General features: G+C 42.4%; 1 protein-coding gene across 1 annotated transcript in view; it reads right to left on the bottom strand.

The window, feature by feature from the left end:
• ankhb (ANKH inorganic pyrophosphate transport regulator b) overlaps window positions 1–16,878 on the bottom strand; it is a 129,536-nt gene extending 112,658 nt beyond the window's left edge. Inside the window, exon 1 of the mRNA XM_080205039.1 lies at window positions 16,429–16,878. Coding sequence (XP_080061165.1) covers window positions 16,429–16,527 — 99 coding nt within the window. The 5' untranslated portion in view covers window positions 16,528–16,878. The remainder of the gene's footprint in view (window positions 1–16,428) is intronic.
• Between the last annotated feature and the right edge of the window lie 2,217 nt (window positions 16,879–19,095).

Below are 19,095 nucleotides of genomic sequence, written 5' to 3'. Positions count from 1 at the left end.
GTTTAATTCAGTCTGAAGGGAGCAAATTAAGGCTACCGGTGCAATCTTACAAAAAATGATGTGGCGAACAAGCAAGAAAAGGGGAGTGAATGATGCTGCATTTTTCAGTAAGCCATCAGTCACAATCTCACTCAGTGCAATAACACAGCCTCAATGCAATTGTTGCTGGAATGGACTCTCTGTGTGCGTGATTCACCCCAAGTGGCTGCAGTTTTATGACATTAACTACAGAGAGCTGCATATAAGTGTTAACGATGGAGAACACCTCCTCCTTCCCACTACACCAAGGGGATTGGTGCGCAGTGGTACACTTCCTCGCTCACCTTCATCATTGCTGCGCCTGAAACTCACTTATATACAGAAGCTGTAATTCTCCCTAGTGTAACGTCTGACCAATGAGGCAGTTAAAGTGAGTGGGGGGGGGGGGGGTACAATTGTGTGCCACACTCATTAATTAGATTGAAATGCATTCAAATGTATGCAAAATGACATGTTGCTAATTTTGGGCACAAAGCTATTCACTCTGAAGGCCCCTTTAGATTTGGGGCACTCTCCCCTCTGGGATCTGGGAGTCGAAGCACCCCTCCACCCTCTTGTCCCCTTGCGTGTCCTCCCTAGTTAAGACTTTTAACTTCTTCAGTTTGGCAGCCTGATCAGAAATCTAAATATTGAGCTGGGTGGGAAAAGGCCCTTATGTGGGGCATGGGCTGGCTTCCTGTCCAAGGCTCTGCTTACCTCACTGTGAAACTGCATCTGGATTGGGATGAGTGGTATCCTGGAGGGAATCCCAATATTGTTATTTTACTCTTCTTCCCTGCTTTCGAATCTTCCAGGGAGCAAAAAATTCTGGCCCAGTATTTCAGATGACAAGTTCTACTCTGAGTTTTGATATAAAAGAAACTTCCGCCTAGTGGAAGGAGAAATATTCCCTTATTCAGCTGACAAAACAAACAAATTAATTAATTAATGTATTAAGGGACACTGGGGCAGTTCAGTCATTGATGGTAGCTAATATGGATTTGTGTTCTGCATGTCTGATGAAAGAAAACCTATGAATATGGGGGGATTCATGGGATTCACCAACCTCTTCCCTTGTGTAAAGTCAACTTACAAAGTGACTCAGTAAACCCAAGCCTTACTGTGCGATTGTACCAAACTTACCTATGGAAGGGGTAGATATTTTTACTTGGTAATTATTTGTCAGATTTGAAATTCTTAGCATTTCCTAGAGTTTTGAGAGAGCCAGTTGAGTTGAGAGAAACAGAGATTTTGTAAGAGGAATATCTAATAACGTGATATGTGGAGGTCAGGCTTGTAATGCTAGATGAAGTGAAAAAAACTAGCCCAGGACCAAGCAAAGTTAGTCTCAGAGATGCAAGGATGTTGAAGGCTGTGTGAGGCTCTGCTAAAGAAAAACAGAGCAAAAAGTGTTGAGAACCAACTTTTACACATGAAAGACGTGTTTGCTAGTAAAAAGCAAGAACAGATGAGAAAATGAGAGTAAACAGATCTGGATGAAATTGTGGAAAAGGTTGAGATAAAAATTTTGTTGTTTGACCATGAGTGAGGAGAAGACACCCTTGCACAGAAGGTTGTAACATATCTTTTAGATAAGATAGAACATGACTTGAGTGGAGGAAGAAGAACTCCCTTGGTGCAGATTTGTTCAAAACAATGAAATGATAAAATCTGTTATTGAGGAAGATCATCTTGAAACTGGTTGTCAATCAGACATGCACCATGTTTGAAAACCCACAGTATAAAATAAAAATTCAAGTTGCCCAAGATGTTTTGAATGAAAACTTTCATGCATCTTCACTTTTTTTGGTTGACAATAAAAATATTATGAGAGAATAATTGTTGCTATTCTAAAGCATTTAAGGTAGGGTGCAGGAGAAAAGGCAGCCTCTGCGTTATGATTATGCTATGGTATTTCAATTCTGCTAATCTTGTTTGTCACACGTAATTGCTTTCATTTGGATTAAGCCTTTATAAAATGTTTTAATAATGGATGTGTAATTATGAAAAATGAAACAATTGCTTGCAATATGTAATAAGCTATTTGTTTAAGATGATAAGAACTTCTCGCATTTTCAAAGCGGATGGAAAGAAACCTTCATTGTAAGACGATAGGATATAGGAGCAGAATTGGCCCACTCTGTCATTCAATCACTGCTGATATTTTTATCATTCCCCATTCTCCTGCCTTTTCCCTACAACTTCTGATTCCGTTATTAATCAAGAACCTATCTATCTCTGTCTTAAAGACACTCAATGACCTGGCTTCCACAGCCTTCTGCAGCAGAGTGCCACAGATTCACCACTCTCTCACCGAATTCTTCCTCATCTCTGTTTTAAAGCATCGCCCCTTTAGCCTGAGGTTATGCCCTCTGGTTCTAGTTTTTCTCACTAGTGGAAACATCCTCTTCACGTTCACGCTATCCAGGCTTCACAGTATCCTGTAATTTTCAATAAGAACCCCCCGATCCTTCTAAACTCCAACGAGTACAGACTCAGAGTCCTCAACTGTTCCTCATATGACAAGCTCTTCATTCTAGGGATCATTCTTATGAACTTCCTCTGGACCCTTTCCCAAGGTCAGCACACCCTTCCTTAGATGAGGGGCCCAAAACTGCTCACCAAACTCCAAATGAGGTCCGACCAGAGCCTTATACATCTTAAGTGTATCCCTGCTCTTGTATTGTAGTCCTCTTGACATGAGTGCATGTTTCTTCAAAATGCAGCTAATGAAAATATAACAAAAAACTTATTTGGCACAGTAACACAGTGGTTAGCACTGCTGCTTCACGGCTCCAGGGACTTGGGTTTGATTCCCGGCTTGAGTCACTATCTGTGTGGAGTTTGCACATTCTCCTCGTGTCTGTGAGGGTTTTCTCTGCATGCACTGGTTTCTTCCCACAGTCCAAAGATGTGTGGGTTAGGTTGATTGGCCATGCTAAAATTGCCCCTTAGTGAGATGAGATGCGTAGGTTAGAGGGATTACTGGGTAAAATATGTAAGGATACGGGGGTAGGGCCTGGGTGGGATTGTGATCAGTGCAGACTCAAATGGGCCAAATGGCCTCTTTCTGTACTGTAGGGTTTCTACGATTTCTATGACTATTCCTACTTCTAAAATCAAAAAAAGGATTTAATAAAGGAACTTCATTACTCCAAACTTGGGGCCTTGCTCTAGGCACTCCAAGCTTCCCACGACTCTACATTGTTCCTTATTTGTAGTGAATCAGCTAGTCAGCTGATTATTACATCAATGTGTAATTGGGAACAAGATGCAAGGGTTCAGCTGATCCTTACGTCTTGTTCCCATTGGTAACATCACATCCAAGTTGTCATCGGTTACATTCTAACAATGCAAACATTGCATTTGCTTTCCGAATTGCTGACTGAATTTGCACGTTAACCTTAAGAGAATCTAGAAAGTCCCTTTGTACTTCTGATTTCCTAAGCATTTCCCTATTTTGAAAATAGTCTCTGCCCCCAATTCTCCTTCCAAAGTGCCTTACTAACAATGTGACCCCGCCCCCTTTGCTCTGGTCCCAGCATGATTCAGATGAAGATTGTTCCATCGGAACAGGTCCCCTTTTTCCCAATACCCCGTGAATTCAAATCCATTCCTCTCACACCAATCTTTGAGCCATGTATTTACCTCCTTAATCTTATTGACCCTGTGCCAATTAGCTCAGATAGTAATCCAGAAATTTTTTATTTTTTTGGTTCTGCTTTTTAATTTAGCTCCTAGCTGTTCATACTCCCTTAGCAGAACCTCTATTCCTGTTCTACTTATGTCACTGGTACCTCTGTGGACCATGACAACTGTATCTTTACCCTCCTACTCCAAGTTCCTCTGCAACCCAGATGAGATATCCCGAACCCGAGCACCAGGCAGGCAACACAACCTTCGGGATTCCCTATCCTGGTCACAGAGAACAGTGTCAAAGTCCCTAACTATACTGTCCCCAGAAGCTTTCTTTTGTCCAAGGGAGAAAAATGTCATGATGTTAATTTTTTTGGCCCTTATATATTTTGTAAGCTAGGATCTGTGGAGATTCAGGGCATAGGATCCTCCGATACTGGTTGTACTTGATCCTGCCTAGCAACAAGGGCAGGACACCCTTGGCAGTGTTGTGATAGGTCACTCAGATCAATTCAAGGACAGTGAAAATAAGTTCAAGGGACAGTCAGTTTTAGTCAGAGGAACAGGAGCAGAAGAAAAAGCTCCATGCGGCTAATGTGTTTCTCTTTGCTCTAAGCAGCTGAGGTGATCGTTTCTAGGTAGTGAGGGCTCTGGAAAAAAAGTGGAGGGTGAAAAGGCTTGATGAGCCCAGAAGGTGAGTCAGAGTGACTTTTGGAGAGAACTTCAAGGCTGGATCTTTGAAAAGGAAGAGTGAAGACTTGTAATGCCTCATAAGGAAGACAGAATTTTAGTGAGATTATGTAACTCTCAGTGAACACTGACATCGGTGTGGGTTACTGAGAAATCCTTAGGATCTGTTTTGGTTGCAACTGAATACACTACTCTGCAGAGTAGTGTATTCAGCTAAAGTTTATTTGTTTCATATTTACATCATATTAATTCTTATGTTAGAGAATAAGACAAATATTGGGCACGATTTAACAGCTCTGAATGCTCATGCGTAAATCACCCTTGGGCTAGAGAATCAAAGGAGAGGGGCTATGGCATGATTGGCACCGACAAGAACTCCTTTTGGAATTCTCCCAGTCCACGGACTCCAACATAATCTGGTTCATAGCCAGCGAGAGTCGGATTCTCTCAGCTCCTGCAAGTCACTGACATTGGGATGCAGTGGGAAACCAGCAGGAACTCATCTCCAGAGAAAACAGCCATGATGGCTAAGCAGGGGAGGCTCTGAGGCCAGTGAAGTCCCTGGTGGTCAGGGAAATGGAAGCACCTTGGTACTGCCAGGTTGGCAGTTCGAAAGGGAGGGGGGAACCTGAAAGGAGGGAGGGCAAGGGGGCGCTCCTGGAGGGAGAGTCTGGGGAAGGGCCCTGGCAGGGGGATGGGGCTGCTGGGGGCACCTTTGGCTGCATAGCAGGGTGTCACTGGTACGAGTGTTGGGGGGGGGGGGGCGGTGGGGAATGGTGGTCTTAGCCAGAGAGTAGGCGGAGAGAGGAGAGGGTGTTGTAAGGTTGTCTGGAGAACACAAAGCAGCCTTGCTAGTTTCTTTACATCTCCACTCCACAAAAATTGTAAATGTGGCTGAATTCAGTGAGAATCTTCCTAAGCTGTAGAAATATTTCTAAGTATGGCTGAATTGTGAACTGAATTGCAGGATCTATGCCACAAGAATTTCACCAATTTTCCCGCTGGGGAAAGCACTTAGAAATTTTCTGGGGGAATTCTGCCCTTTGTAAATTGTTTTACTTCTCTGACTTTGTCTAGTAAAATGTATTTTCTTTTTTAAAAACTGTAGACTTTTGTGACTTTATTCTCTTAGTAAGGAAGAAAAGCACATTTATTTACAGGTGAAGGCTGTATAGATACTTACAGCCACATGCCTGCAGCCAGCTCCTGAGAAAATTCTGGGGCAGAAACCCTTGCTTGCCAGAATGGTCCTCCCCCCTCCACCCTGCTCCCTGATTGGCTCTCTGGGTCATGTGACCCATATCCTGGTGATTGATCCTTAAAAGGGACAATCGCCACAGGTCCCTAGCCAGATCACAGCAGAAATTTTCATGATCTGGTTCAGGGTCATAATAGGGGAAAGAGCTGGATTTCGGTACTAATTCGGGCAGCTTTTTCTGCTGAACTGTAATATTCAATGATTCAGCATGTATGTACTCTTGTACTGTATTTTATCAGGCCATCACCTCATTTTCAGATTTATCTGGTGTTGCTCCTGGCATGCACTTCCATATATGTGGCTTGGTATCAATGTCAGGGTCATTTGTGAGATTTTCTGCTTCTTGGCTTTCCAGCACAGGATCTTCCATCTTTCTGATTTTCTGCTTATGGCTCATTTGTTAGATTATGGAGTTCATCACCCCAGGCTGTTAAACTGCCCAGCACCAGATGTATCATATTGAATCCACATCAGTGTCGAAGGACATTGCTGATCTCACCCTCTCATCTTTTCCTGAGCCGCTCACAAAGAGAATAGCTAACTATTGTTAGATAACTCAGAAATGCAGATCTGAGGCCTTGCTTGGTAGGCAGCAAAATGAGGCCCACTTGCAAGTGATCAGATAAGCAGCATGGCACACTATTAAATATATGAATACATTACTGCTATTCTCATTTGCAGCATGAACAATGCCTTATAATCAGTTAATGATGTGCACAAACCCTTAATAACAATCTAAATCTCCAGGCAAGTAACATAAAACAGCTTTGGCTGAGAAAAGCAACAGTGCAATTTATCAGACAGGTCTTATTTTTGGAGGTTGATACTGTTTTGCCTGGCTTTGCTGGAAGTATGCTGACTAAAGCTGGGCCTGCCAAGTATGCTGTTCTGAATCTTGGGATGACATTACAAAATCTACAAATGGCAAACCCGCTACAGAGAGAGTGTTTACTAGAGCATGGTGCACAATCAACAGTTCGATCAGTGGTCTGCATCATTTTTTGGTTGGATTAATAATCATGAATCTCCCATCTAAATTATAAAACATGTAAAATCTATAATACTCGGACAAAACATGTATACAGCATCCTTTATTTGAACTGATGCCTGCATATTTAAAATTTACCTTCCTTGGACATGGCTGAACTTAAATGGCTTGGTAACTGCAGTTTTATCTGCTGATCTTCCTGCTACTCTCCAGACTCCCATTTGCTCCACCTCAGAGGTGAGCTAATCAACCCATTGCATGATGCATATATGCAGTCCCACCTTTTTATATACCACTGGGCTATTTTATAGACATGATGTGGATGTGCCGGCGTTGGACTGGGGTAAACACAGTAAAAAGTCTGACAACACCAGGTTTTAGTCCAACCGATTTATTTGATAGTAAACGCACAAGCTTTCGGGTTAGTCCCTTCGTCAGGTGAATCCTGACTTTTTACTATTTTATAGATCCCTTGGAAAGCACAGTTTGAGCAACACTTTAATAAAGGTTGTGGTAATGTGGCTCACTTGATTTAAAAAAAACCTCTCAGAGCAGGATGAATGCTGCAAACATGATGCAGCAAAAACAGAAAGGAGTTGATTTTTTTTCCAGATAGCAGTAATCTATTCAGTCCAAATCTAGAAACCGAGTAACAAGAATGACAACTGTAGTTTCAAATTGAGAGGCTTACAGCAGTAATAATCAACGGTGAGGCTAAAGCATTTAACTTATTCTTTACCATTTATTACTTTATAAAACAAGCATTGGCATTTAGTTGAAATATTTATATAAGTTTTATTATTTAAGGTTCAATTTAATATTACTTGCCCATCTTTTCTTGTAAACTCTCTTTCCACCCTTAACCCCTTTCTTAATCTCCTCCTGTACTTCCTGACTATGAACTGAATATTGCTCCTGACACACCCAATGAATCCATACAGAATCCCTACAGTGCAAAAGGAGGCCATTCGACCCATTGAATCTGCACCAACTTTCCAAAAGAGCATCCCACCCAGACCCTTTGAAATTTGCCAAGAAATTTGCTCATCTCCTTCACACTATTTTGAGTTCTATAAAAATACAACCAGCCACCCTTTGTTCCTCAAAACAACTCAAATAGATTCAGTCCTCAAATCATCTACTATATCCTGCCTAGGGTTCATCATTCTGGTACTTGAAATGGAAAACCAGTTAGCAAATGCCAGTAATTTCTGCATGACTTGTGACTTCTTCCTAAACCTGTTTTTGGTAGCACAGTGGTTAGCACTGCTACTTCACAGCCCCAGAGACCTGGGTTCGATTCTCGGCTTGGGTCACTGTCTGTTGGAGTTTGCACATTCTATTCATGTTTGCATAGGTTTCCTCCGGGCGCTCCAGTTTCTTCCCACAGTCCAAAGATGCATGGGTTAGGTTGATTGGCCATGCTAAAATTGCCCCTTAATGTCCTGAAATGTGTAGGTTAGAGCGATTAGCAGATAAAGATGTAGGGATATGGGGTAGGGCCTGGGTGGAATTGTGGTCAGTGTAGACTTGATGGGCCTAATGGCCTCTTTCTGCACTGTAGGGTTGCTATGACTCTGTCATGTGGTCACCCACTCCCTCATTTCCATTATAACTGAGTCTAATCAGTGGAACTTTGGCTTTAATATTTTACTAGGTATTAGCTGGATTCACCATCTATACATAGTCAACTAACAAAAGTCTAAAGCCTAAAAGAAAGCGAATTGAAGTTTGCAGGGTTACCTGTGGGTCCGAAAACAAGCATGTGGACCTGTAAGTTAAAGGAACCACACAACAACATTGTGCCCACCACCAGCCTGATCCTGCTCACCCCTGCCACAGCTTTACAGGTAGCAAGGGAAGCATTGAGTGAGCTGGCCACCTGTGGCCCAATTAGGCCCTTAATGAGCAATTAATGCTCAATGGAGGGACCTCACCCCAATGCCACTCCAAATTACAGGGCATCAGGTGCTTTAACCTTGCTTGATCTGACTGCATCCTTCCCAAGCTCACTGTACCAGTGCAGGACCCCACTCATCTGTCATAGATTTGCCTCCCTTGGTGCAGTCCCTCCACTTTACTTGCCAGTCTGGCCCCAATCTGTTCTCGCCCTTACCCTGGGTTTAGCATATTCATTGTTCCTCTTGGGCCTGCTACAATTCCAGTAGTTGTCACTGTTTCCAGTGAGGCACAGCAGCTTAATGCAGTGGCACTTCTTCCTGCAGACAAGACCTATAATTACTAAAGAGCATTGGCCCAAAAAAGTTAAAGGCTAAGCGGGGTGGGGGGGTGGAGGCGTTTATCCCCAAACCTGGGGGTTTGTGAAGCCCATTCTCAGCGTATAACTCAGGCAAAGATCCAAAATGCTCAATTAAATTACAGGCATCTTTCCTCCAGCCCTCCAGAATTAGATGCTTGACATGCTTTCGGGAACATGCTAATGAACTTTTCATAAAGAATGCTGATAGTTCAGCTTCTGGATCAACAGAGCAGGCCATATTCCATACCCTCTCAAAAACCAGGATCTAGAAGTAGCAGTTTATAGAAAATAAACCATCAATTTTCTACAGATTTAAATCATCAGCACTAGCAGCCAACTGAATTCAATCACGCGACACAAGCAGTTTGCTTTCAATAAATTACCTAATCCATTTATCTACTCTATAGATTTGACATGATTAATACTTGTGTACATGGTTTAATGTCATGCAAAACACAGTTTTGCTTCCTTTATCTTACAGGCTGCAGACAAATACCATTGTGAGACCTGACCTCACAGCTCAGCCCATTATCTCAATAATGGCCTGAGCCTGAAGTATACTGAGACTGCATAGCAAAGCTAGAATACAGACAAAAATCAAGAACTGATTCTGTGAGATTGTCACTGCTGCAGTTCAGTGCGAGCAAATTCTACATCATCATGTCTGTAAACCTTTTGACGCATCTGGGGTCAGCATATGTTAATGTACCAATTAATGATTTGCAATGTTTTCTTGTGAGAAACACAAAATATCATTCTGAAGGCCACATATGTTCCATAAGTTTTTCCAAACAATTGTTTAATCCATAAAAGATATTGTACCTTTCAGCAGTATGGTGTTCGTTTTTTGTCCTTGAAGGGAATGGATGATCATGGAAGAGTGCCAACTCATCATTGCCACCATTAGTTTTTAGGCGCTGATCAGCAGTGTAGATGACTGCACATAGTGCATTTTAGTGAAGTATTGTGTGTAAAATTATCAATTGCTTTCTAGTGATCATTGGAAGAAATTGACCTCAAAGCCTAGAATAACAACACTACATTTTCATCAAATCACAAGGCAATTAATCCTGGAGACACCTATCAACTGACCCATCTGGCTTCATGTGTAGAGAGACACCCATCATCTCTCTGCTATCTCTTCCACATTTAGTTTCTTTTGAAATAATTTCAGGGTTTTCATCATCACTGCTCTAACTGGAGGTCTATTCCAATTTTTGTCACCGCCATCTTAAATATGATTTATTATAATTAGCACTCCCTTGTTGACAGATTAATTAATGGAGCAAATTCTACTGTTTGTGATCAGACCACAAGTGGCTGTTGTCAGAAATATATGTGGCCGTTGTCTTGTAGCTGTACAGTGGATGATTGCAACTTACCGGAGTAAAGCTAATCAGAAACACTTGGACCCTCATCAGAATGTTCAAATGGGTTATGAAAAGCACAAACCTGTTAACAGATTGGGTTTCTAAATTATAAAAAAAATAGAGTGATGAGAGAAGATGAAAAAAGATTTACAAAGGTGATACCAGAACTGAGAAGTTATAATATCAGAAAATATTTAAAACGCTCAAAATTATTATAGAATCATATAATCTCTACAGTGCAGGAGCAGCCATTTGGTCCATTGAATCTTCACTGACTCTCCAAAACAGCATCTTTACGCAGGCCCACTCCCACATCCTATTCCCATATTCGCGCACATTTACCACGGCTAATCCATCTATCCTACACATTTTTGGATACCAAGGGGCAATTAAGCATGGCCAATCCACCTAACATGCACATCTTTGGACTGTGGGAGGAAACAGAAGCAGCTGGAGGAAACCCAGGCAGACACAGGGATAACATGCAAACTCCACACAGACGGACAGTCACCCAAGGCCAGAATCGAACCTGGGTCCCTGGTGCTGAGAGTTCTAACTAGTATGCTATTGTGCCAAAAAGAGAAGATTGAAGGGTGACCTGGTCTTTAAAATAATAAAAGGGTTTAATATGATACACTTAGGGATGTTTTCACTCACTGGGGAGTCCAGAACTAGAGGCCATAGGGCAGTCACTAATAAATCCAAAGGAATTAAGCAGAACCTTCATTTGAAGAATGGTTAGAATGTGGAACTCATTGCTACAGAGTAGTTGAGGTGAAGAGCATTTAAGAGGAAGCTGGATAAACAATAGAAGGGTAAAGTAATAGAAGGCAAAGTTGTTGAGATGAAAAGATTGAGAGGAGGCTTAATGGTAGATATACATCAGCAAAATCCTGTTTATCCAAATGGTTTGTTTCTTTGCTTTGACCTCCATGTACAGCAATTACTTTAGTACCAAAGAATCAGACTGAGAAAGCTCCACAATTATTATTAAGGATCAAGCTGACTCAGTGTCTGTTGTCTTGCTGGAACAACATTATTATCCCAGCAAACAAACAAACTATTGTACTTATCAGACACACAGTAAGTGTTCAGTAAAAAGCTTGAAGATCTATTTAAAACCATTTAAAAGCTGAACTTATTTCAAAACACATATTGAAAGTATTTAAAAGCCACAGTTATGATCCTCTTCCCAGAATGACATCTCTGGTGTCTATTCCTAGAGACCAACGATATAAGATTTGTCTAAATAGGTACTATTCAACTGTCTGTGTGGAGTTTGCACTTCCCGTATCTGCGTGGGTTTCATCCAGGTGCTCCGGTTTCCTCCCACAGTCCAGGTTAGGTAGATTGGCCATGCTAAATTGTCCCTTGGTCTCAGGAGGATTAGCAGGGTAAATATGATAGGGCTGGGTGAGATTGTGGTCGGTGAAGACATGATGGGCCAAACGGCCTCCTTCTGCACTGCGTGAATTCAATAACTGGAGCATCATTAGTCAACACTTCCCAAGTGAATCTGTTTCTCTAAGAGAAGCATAACAATTTGTTTATATTACAGGATTGTTGACTTGGTTATAGCCAGAATGCATCTTCTCTGCTGAGTCAGTCCTTTGGATCTGAAGATGACTTGCTGCCATGCTAAAAATGAGCTCTCAGGTGAGCTCTCAAGTCATCAGAATTAATACTTAACTAGTGACATTTTCAGAACAAATTATGATTACAACAAAGATCCACACAGGGAGGTGATGGCATAATGGTAACGTCAAAGGGCTAGTAATCCAGCTGTCCAGCCAATGGTCCTGGGAGCATGGGTTCAAGTCCCACCATGGCAGCTGGTGGAATTTGAATTCAATTAATAAAACCTGGAATCTAAAGCTCATGTCAGTAATAACATCTATCCCCAGAAAACCACTCAATTGTATGAAACCACTACAAAGCCTAAAAGGAATGACTCAACCTAGGCACTGGAAATCACCATGGCAACTTCAGTACTATTGAGCCTGCAAAGTCCTCCTTACAGACGGGACAGAGTTGGCAACATGGACTTCGGACCACATGAAGTGCCATAGCTTCAAACTTCCTGCTGATTACCATGGCCCCATGACATTCAATTGCTAAATCCCCACTATCAATATCCTGGGGGTTATCATTTACCAGTAACTGAACTGGCCCAGCTATAAGAATGCTGTGGCTACAAGAACTGATTAGATGCTGAGAACTCTGCTGCAGATAACTTGCCTCCTTACTCTCCAAAGTCAGTCTACCATCTTCAAGGCACAAGTCAGGAACCTGATGAAATACTTAAACTTAACCAGATGAGTGCAGCTTGAATAACACTGATGAAACTTGACACCATCCAAAACAAAACAGGCATTTGATTGGCACCTTATATCTTCACTCCATGCACTGCTAATGCACATGGCAGCCATATGTACCATCTACAAGAGTGCATTTCAGCAATACATCATAGAATCTCTACAGTGCAGATTCGACCCATCGGGTCTGCACCGACTCCCTGAAAAAGCATCTTACCCAGGCACATCCCTCACCTCATCCTCTTTACCATGCCTAATCCACCCAATTTAAACATCCTTCGATACTAAGTGGCGAATTAGCATGGCCAATCAATCTAACCGGCACAGCTTTGGACTGTGGGAGGAAACTGAAACACGGGAGGAAATCCACGCAGGCACAGGGAGAATATGCAAACTCCACACAACCAGTCACCGAAGGCTAGAATTGAACCAGGGTCCCTGGTACTCTGAGGCAGTAGTGCTAACCACTGTGTCACTGTGCTGCTCCTTCAACAGCACTCTCCAAACCTGTGACTTCTACCACTAGAAGGTCAAGGATAACGGAGAATACCATTACCTCAAGCTCCCCTCCAAGCCACACAACATCCTGACTTGGAACTATATCATAGTTCCTTCACTGTTGTTGGATCAAACTCCTGGAACTTCCCTAACAGCACTGTTTGTATACCCACACCATTGGGCAGGTGATGGCCCAGTGGTATTATCGCTAGACCATTAGTCCAGAAGCTCAGTTAATATTCTGGACACCTGGGTTCAAACCCCACTACAGCAGGTGGTGGAATTTGAATTCAGTAAAAAAATCTAGAATTAAGAATCTACTGATGACCATGAAACACTTGTCGACTGTTGGAAAAACTGGTTCACTAACGTTCGTTCGGGAAGGAAATCTGCCATCCTTACCCGATCTGGTCTACAAGTGACTCCAGAGCCACAACAATGTGGCTGACCCTCAACTGCCCTCTAAGGGCAACCAGGGATGGACAATAAATGCTGGCCACCCAGTGACACGCATGTTCCACAAACAAATTAAAAAAACATGGATTGCAGTGCTTCAAGAGCATGGTTAACCATGCTCTTCTAAACAGTAATAAGGGATGGGCAATGTATCCTGGACCAGCTAGTGACACCCGCATCCTATGAAAGGCAATCAGATTTAGCTTAGCCCAGGTGTATGTAATAAGTGCATTCAGATTTTTCTGAACTTTGAATGAGGCTAATTACCATCTCTAAAATTATGTAATGATATGTGACAAGACAGCTCAAGCAGCTGTTTTTAAGTTCACTAATGTGTAGCACTTTTAATTTAGCAACATGTTCCAAGTTGTTTCACAAAAAAACTTGGATATGAGAAATCGATGATGAACAGTCATTAAGGGAGAGAGAACCAAAGGTGTGGTTGAAGAGGTAGGTTCTCTCGTGAATTAGGAAGAAAATTTGACAGCATAGAATCATGGTGGTAAAAATTGTGTTACAATTGGTAAAATCGAGTAAGGAAATTTGGTATGTCAGCTACGACTCCCAACTTTTACAGATGCACCATAGAAAGCATTCTTTCTGGTTGTATCACAGCTTGGTATGGCTCCTGCTCTGCCCGAGACCGCAAGAAACTATACAAGGTCGTGAATGTAGCCCAATCCATCACGCAAATTAGCTTCCCAGTCATTGACTCTGTCTACACTTCCCGCTGCCTTGGAAAAGCAGCCAGCATAATTAAGGATGCCATGCACCCCAGACATTCTCTCTTCCATCTTCTTCAACAGGAAAACAATACAAAAGTCTGAGGTTACATACCAACCAACTCAAGAATAGCTTCTTCCCTGCTGCCAGACTTCTGAATGGACGTACCTTGCTTTAAATTGATCTTTCTCTGCACCCTAGCTATAATTGTAACACTACATTCTGCACTCTCTCATTTTCTTCCCTATGTATAACACTATGCCTTGTCTGTATAGCGCACAAGAAACAGTACATTATTTTTTATGCTAATATGTAACAATAATAAATCAAATTTTAAAAGAATCATGTTTCCAATAAGGGCTATGTTTAGAATTCAGTTCTGTTTTCTTGGTGCCAATTTGTCGGCACTAGGTAGCTCACATACTGAAAATACAAGCTAATAATTGATCTTAGCCAATGGGATGTTTGTTTTAATCTGAGTTAATGCATTTTTATTTAGTTTTGTTTTTCCCTGGGCTTTTGAGTAGAGTTTTGGTTATATAAACTTGTGTTGTTTGCTAACTGACTTTGAAGATGAATTTAAAAGAAATATTTTTTGAATTGTAAATAATTGAGATAGATTAGCAGTTAAGAATTATATCTTCTAATATGTTAGTATTTCAAATGGTAAAAGTTAAACAATATTAAAAATAAAGTAATTGACAAGGGAAAGAGTCATGTGCTAATGGGTGGAGCTAAGCTTACAGGGAAAAGCAAGCAGTTTCTGCAAGGTCCTAAAAGAAACAAGAGGCATCTCTGGAGGTTGCTGTTTGGGTTCAGAAGACAGGTCTGTCTCTCTCTCAAAGGCTTGAGAACCATTATCAAGTAAAAACATATAAACTTGTGTTGTTTGCTAACTGACTTTGAAGATGAATTTAAAAGAAATATTTTTTGAATTGTAAATAATTGAGATAGATTAGCAGTTAAGAATTATATCTTCTAATATGTTAGTATTTCAAATGGTAAAAGTTAAACAATATTAAAAATAAAGTTCATTTTGATAAAAGTTTCCTAGTGTGTCAATAGAATCGCACCTGGAGTGAAACACCTTATCCTCACACTAATGCCAAAATGAAACAATTGGGGTCTAGTCTAATTTCGCCATACACCTTGAGGTTTCTGATCTGGCCCCTAACAATATGCTAATTTTGCAGCACAAGTCAGTGGACAGCAATTGAAACCCTGCTTTATTTATTCACTTTTCTATCAGAGGTGATGAGGTCAATTATAGCATGCATCTATAATTGGTAGAGGGAGACGTCATCCATGACTTAACTGCTCCCTCAGAGAAATCACATTGGTCCTTTTTATAATGAGTGGAGGGAAGTTAATAATTTCACAATTAACTTTTTAATAGTGGAGATGCACTTAATTAGAATTAAGATCTATTTTATCAATTGTTGGCGAATCATTTGCCAACCTTATCACCTTGAGAGAGGGTACTTTCTTTCGTAGTAACTAATCTAACGGTTTGAAGCAACAGTATGATAGAAACACAATAGATTAATCTGTGGATATATAATCTGCCTGATTAAATGAAAGCTTCCCTCGACTGCAGCTAGACAGATAGCAGTCGCCAGAGAGGCAGACTGCTGCAGATGGACCTTGACGGGATAGACAGCATGATTAAGCGGCTATTGGAAGTGAATGGGGGCGGGAGGGGAGCCTCTAAAATCTAAACACGGAATGAGGCCAGGTTGGATCTATGACATGCATTGGGTGGGAGCAGGGATCGATCTATCTCCGAAGCGAGAATTCTGGCCACGGGGGTTTACAATCTAGTCAGGGAGGTGGAATTCAGCTTAACGAGGGGGAGAAATGGCAAAGTGATACACTGCATCCTACCCTGGTTTCCATGCACCTTGATCGGGATTCCACTGGGGTCAAATTCACCGCACGTTTAATATTTATTTTAATATCTGACACAAACAACCCAGGGAATGATCATCCGGGGCTCGCTCGGTCTTGTACACAGCCAGCCCTCCACATTAGGAGGCTATGGCTGTGCTGACCACAGCTGATCAGCTTTTAAAGACTTGCCGCACGCAGGAAGTCGCCTTGTCCTTTCACAAAGCCTCGCTGCCAAAATGTCATCCGCTCATCCCGAGCCCAGCGGCGCATATTAACCACGGTAGACAGCAACAGCATTCCCAGGCTGGAAAAATCAAATCACTGACCTGTTCCCCGAGATCCACCGCTACATTGGTAATGGCCAGGGGGACGAGGAATCTCACTAGCGGCCAGTAATGGGTCTGAAATCCGGTCAGTTTGAGCATGGTACCTGCTTCTTCCAGTCTACATGTACGGATGGATGGGACTGCGAAGGAAGGACAGGAGGCTTTCAGCAGAAACACACCGGGTTAGGAGAGCTGACAATCTCTTTTCTTTCCACCCGGTATAAAAGAGGAGACCGACCAGAAGTTTCTGCTGGGTATGCCATTGTGTTGCGCAGTAAACAAGGAGGGCGAAAACAGCAGAGACAGGAACAATCGTGATTCACTCACACACGCCTCTCGCTGTCACGCTGCGAGCCGAGGCCACAGACAACATGATGAGTGGAGGAAAAGCCAGAGCTCCGGATAACTGGAACGGAGTGAGCCTCACACACGTGGCCTTGACACTAGTCCCTTGCCCAGCCCCTCCCTCAGCACGTCAGCCCTCACCAACCCTGCCCCCAGGGTCAAGGTGGCCAGTCGCTATACAGAGAGCCTGCTGAATCCCACTGCAGCACAGGCAACGTGCTGTGGAATTTAACAAACTGAAATTATTCCGATAAAATGTATCTCTTAAATGCAACGAAAGAGAGAGGCAGTGAGTGCGGCTGAAAACTGGGCTTTCATGGAGTGCTGTGGGCCCTCAGCAGCAGCAGCAGAATCCATAACCTCCAGGGCTGGCATATTCCTCCCTCAGCTATTACTGCCAAGCCACAGACTAACCCTGCTTCAGAGGCATGTGTAAGATCAAATCAGGAGCAGCACCGGGTAGCAAACCTGGGGCAGCCAAATCTCTGCATACTATAGAGTGAAAACTGTACGCTATGACAGAGCGAAACAACCTGAATGACCTTCCCCAGGTGGAGTGCCCCAAATTTGTTATCCTGAATGAGATTCCTCGATTTGTTAAATTCCAGGTGGGATGTCCTCATATTGTTATGCCCCTGGGTGAGGAGGGATGAACTGACTCCCTTACTTTATTCAACTCTTTCAGTTGGTCACAACAAGATTACTTCAAAATGTATCCCACCATTTAGAACAATAGAACATAGAACACTACAGCGCAGAACAGGCCCTTCGGCCCACGATGTTGCGCCGACCAGCTTTTAAAAAAAAACACTAACCCACTAATCTAAACCAATCCCATTTCGTCCATAAACCCATCCACAGATCTCTTAAACGCCCCCAAACTAGGCGCATTTACAACTGCAGCTGGCAGGGCATTCCAGTCCCTCACCACCCTCTGGGTAAAGAACCTACCCCTGACATCAGTCCTATAACTACCCCCCTTTAATTTAAAGTCGTGCCCCCTCGTGCTAGCTTTCTCCATCCTAGGAAAAAGGCTATCACTATCTACCCTGTCTAAACCTCTAATCATCTTATATGTTTCAATAAGGTCCCCTCTTAGCCGCCTTCTTTCCAACGAAAACAACCCCAAATCTCTCAGTCTCTTGTGGATACCTTTTTCCATTCCTAAACATGGATAGAATCATAGAATTCCTACAGTATAAAAAGAGGCCATTTGGCCCATCGAGTCTGCACTGACCACAATCCCACCCAAGCCCTACCCCCATATCCCTACATATTTTACCCACTAATCCCTCTAACCTACACATCTCAAAACACTAAGGGGCAATTTTAGCATGGCCAATCAATCTAACCCACACATCTTTGGACTGTGGGAGGAAACTGAAGCACCCAGAGGAAACCCACGCAGACACGAGGAGAATGTGCAAACTCCACACAGACAGTGACCCAAGCCAGGAATCGAACCCCAGGTCCCTGGAGCTGTGAAGCAGCAGTACTAACCACTGTGGTGCCGTGCCGTGACATTTTAAAAGGGGCCAATTTAATCAGGCTTTCTTGAGTTAAGAATATCATTTCTGGATAGTTACCTGAATCACATGCAAATTGCCATAGGACCAATATGATTAGAGAAATGAAGCTTAGCTCAAAGACTGGTGTGGGAGAATTGGGTTCTTGGGCACTGCCATCAGTACTGGAGAAAGCAGAATCTGTACCAGGTCTGCACCTGAACTGTGCTGGGGCTGATGTTCAAGCAAGCCTCGTAACTATAGAAGTAGAGAGAGTTTTAAACTAAAACATGGGGCAAAGGATCAAATTTGGGAAGATGTAGTATACCAAAGAAAAGAGCAAAACAAGAAAGGTTTGTCATTTCTGGGAAATGATAAACAGACCATGACAGGAGGGGGAAGAGAATACAAATCTAAGGGTGAATCAGCAGAACAAGGCTCTGGATGCTACAGAAATAATAAAAGGACTAAACTTATGGCTCTGTATCTGAATGCAAGAGGCATTTGAAACAAAATAGATGAATTTGATGAGATGCAGCTACAGGATGACATAGATGTAGAAGTATATGTGACATTTGGGAAGGACGGAAGTTGAGAACAGGTGGAGGGTGGCTCTGTTAAAGAATATATTAGCATATTCGAGAGGGACTACCTAAATTCAGGAAGCCAAGATGTAGAAGCAGTTTGGGTTGAGATGAGAAATTGTAAAGGCAAGAAGTCATTTGTGGAATTGTAACTACAGAGTACAAAAGAAGAGAAGCTTATGAGAAAGGTATTGCAATAATCATGGGAGATTTAGTCTACATATAGATTGGAA

Source organism: Carcharhinus amblyrhynchos, chromosome 2 (assembly GCF_965287045.1).
Source record: "Carcharhinus amblyrhynchos chromosome 2, sCarAmb.v2.hapA, whole genome shotgun sequence".
In the NCBI taxonomy this organism is placed as follows: domain Eukaryota; kingdom Metazoa; phylum Chordata; class Chondrichthyes; order Carcharhiniformes; family Carcharhinidae; genus Carcharhinus; species Carcharhinus amblyrhynchos.
The sequence above is the reverse complement of the archived record's forward strand: the minus strand, read 5'-3'. Positions and strand labels throughout refer to the sequence as shown.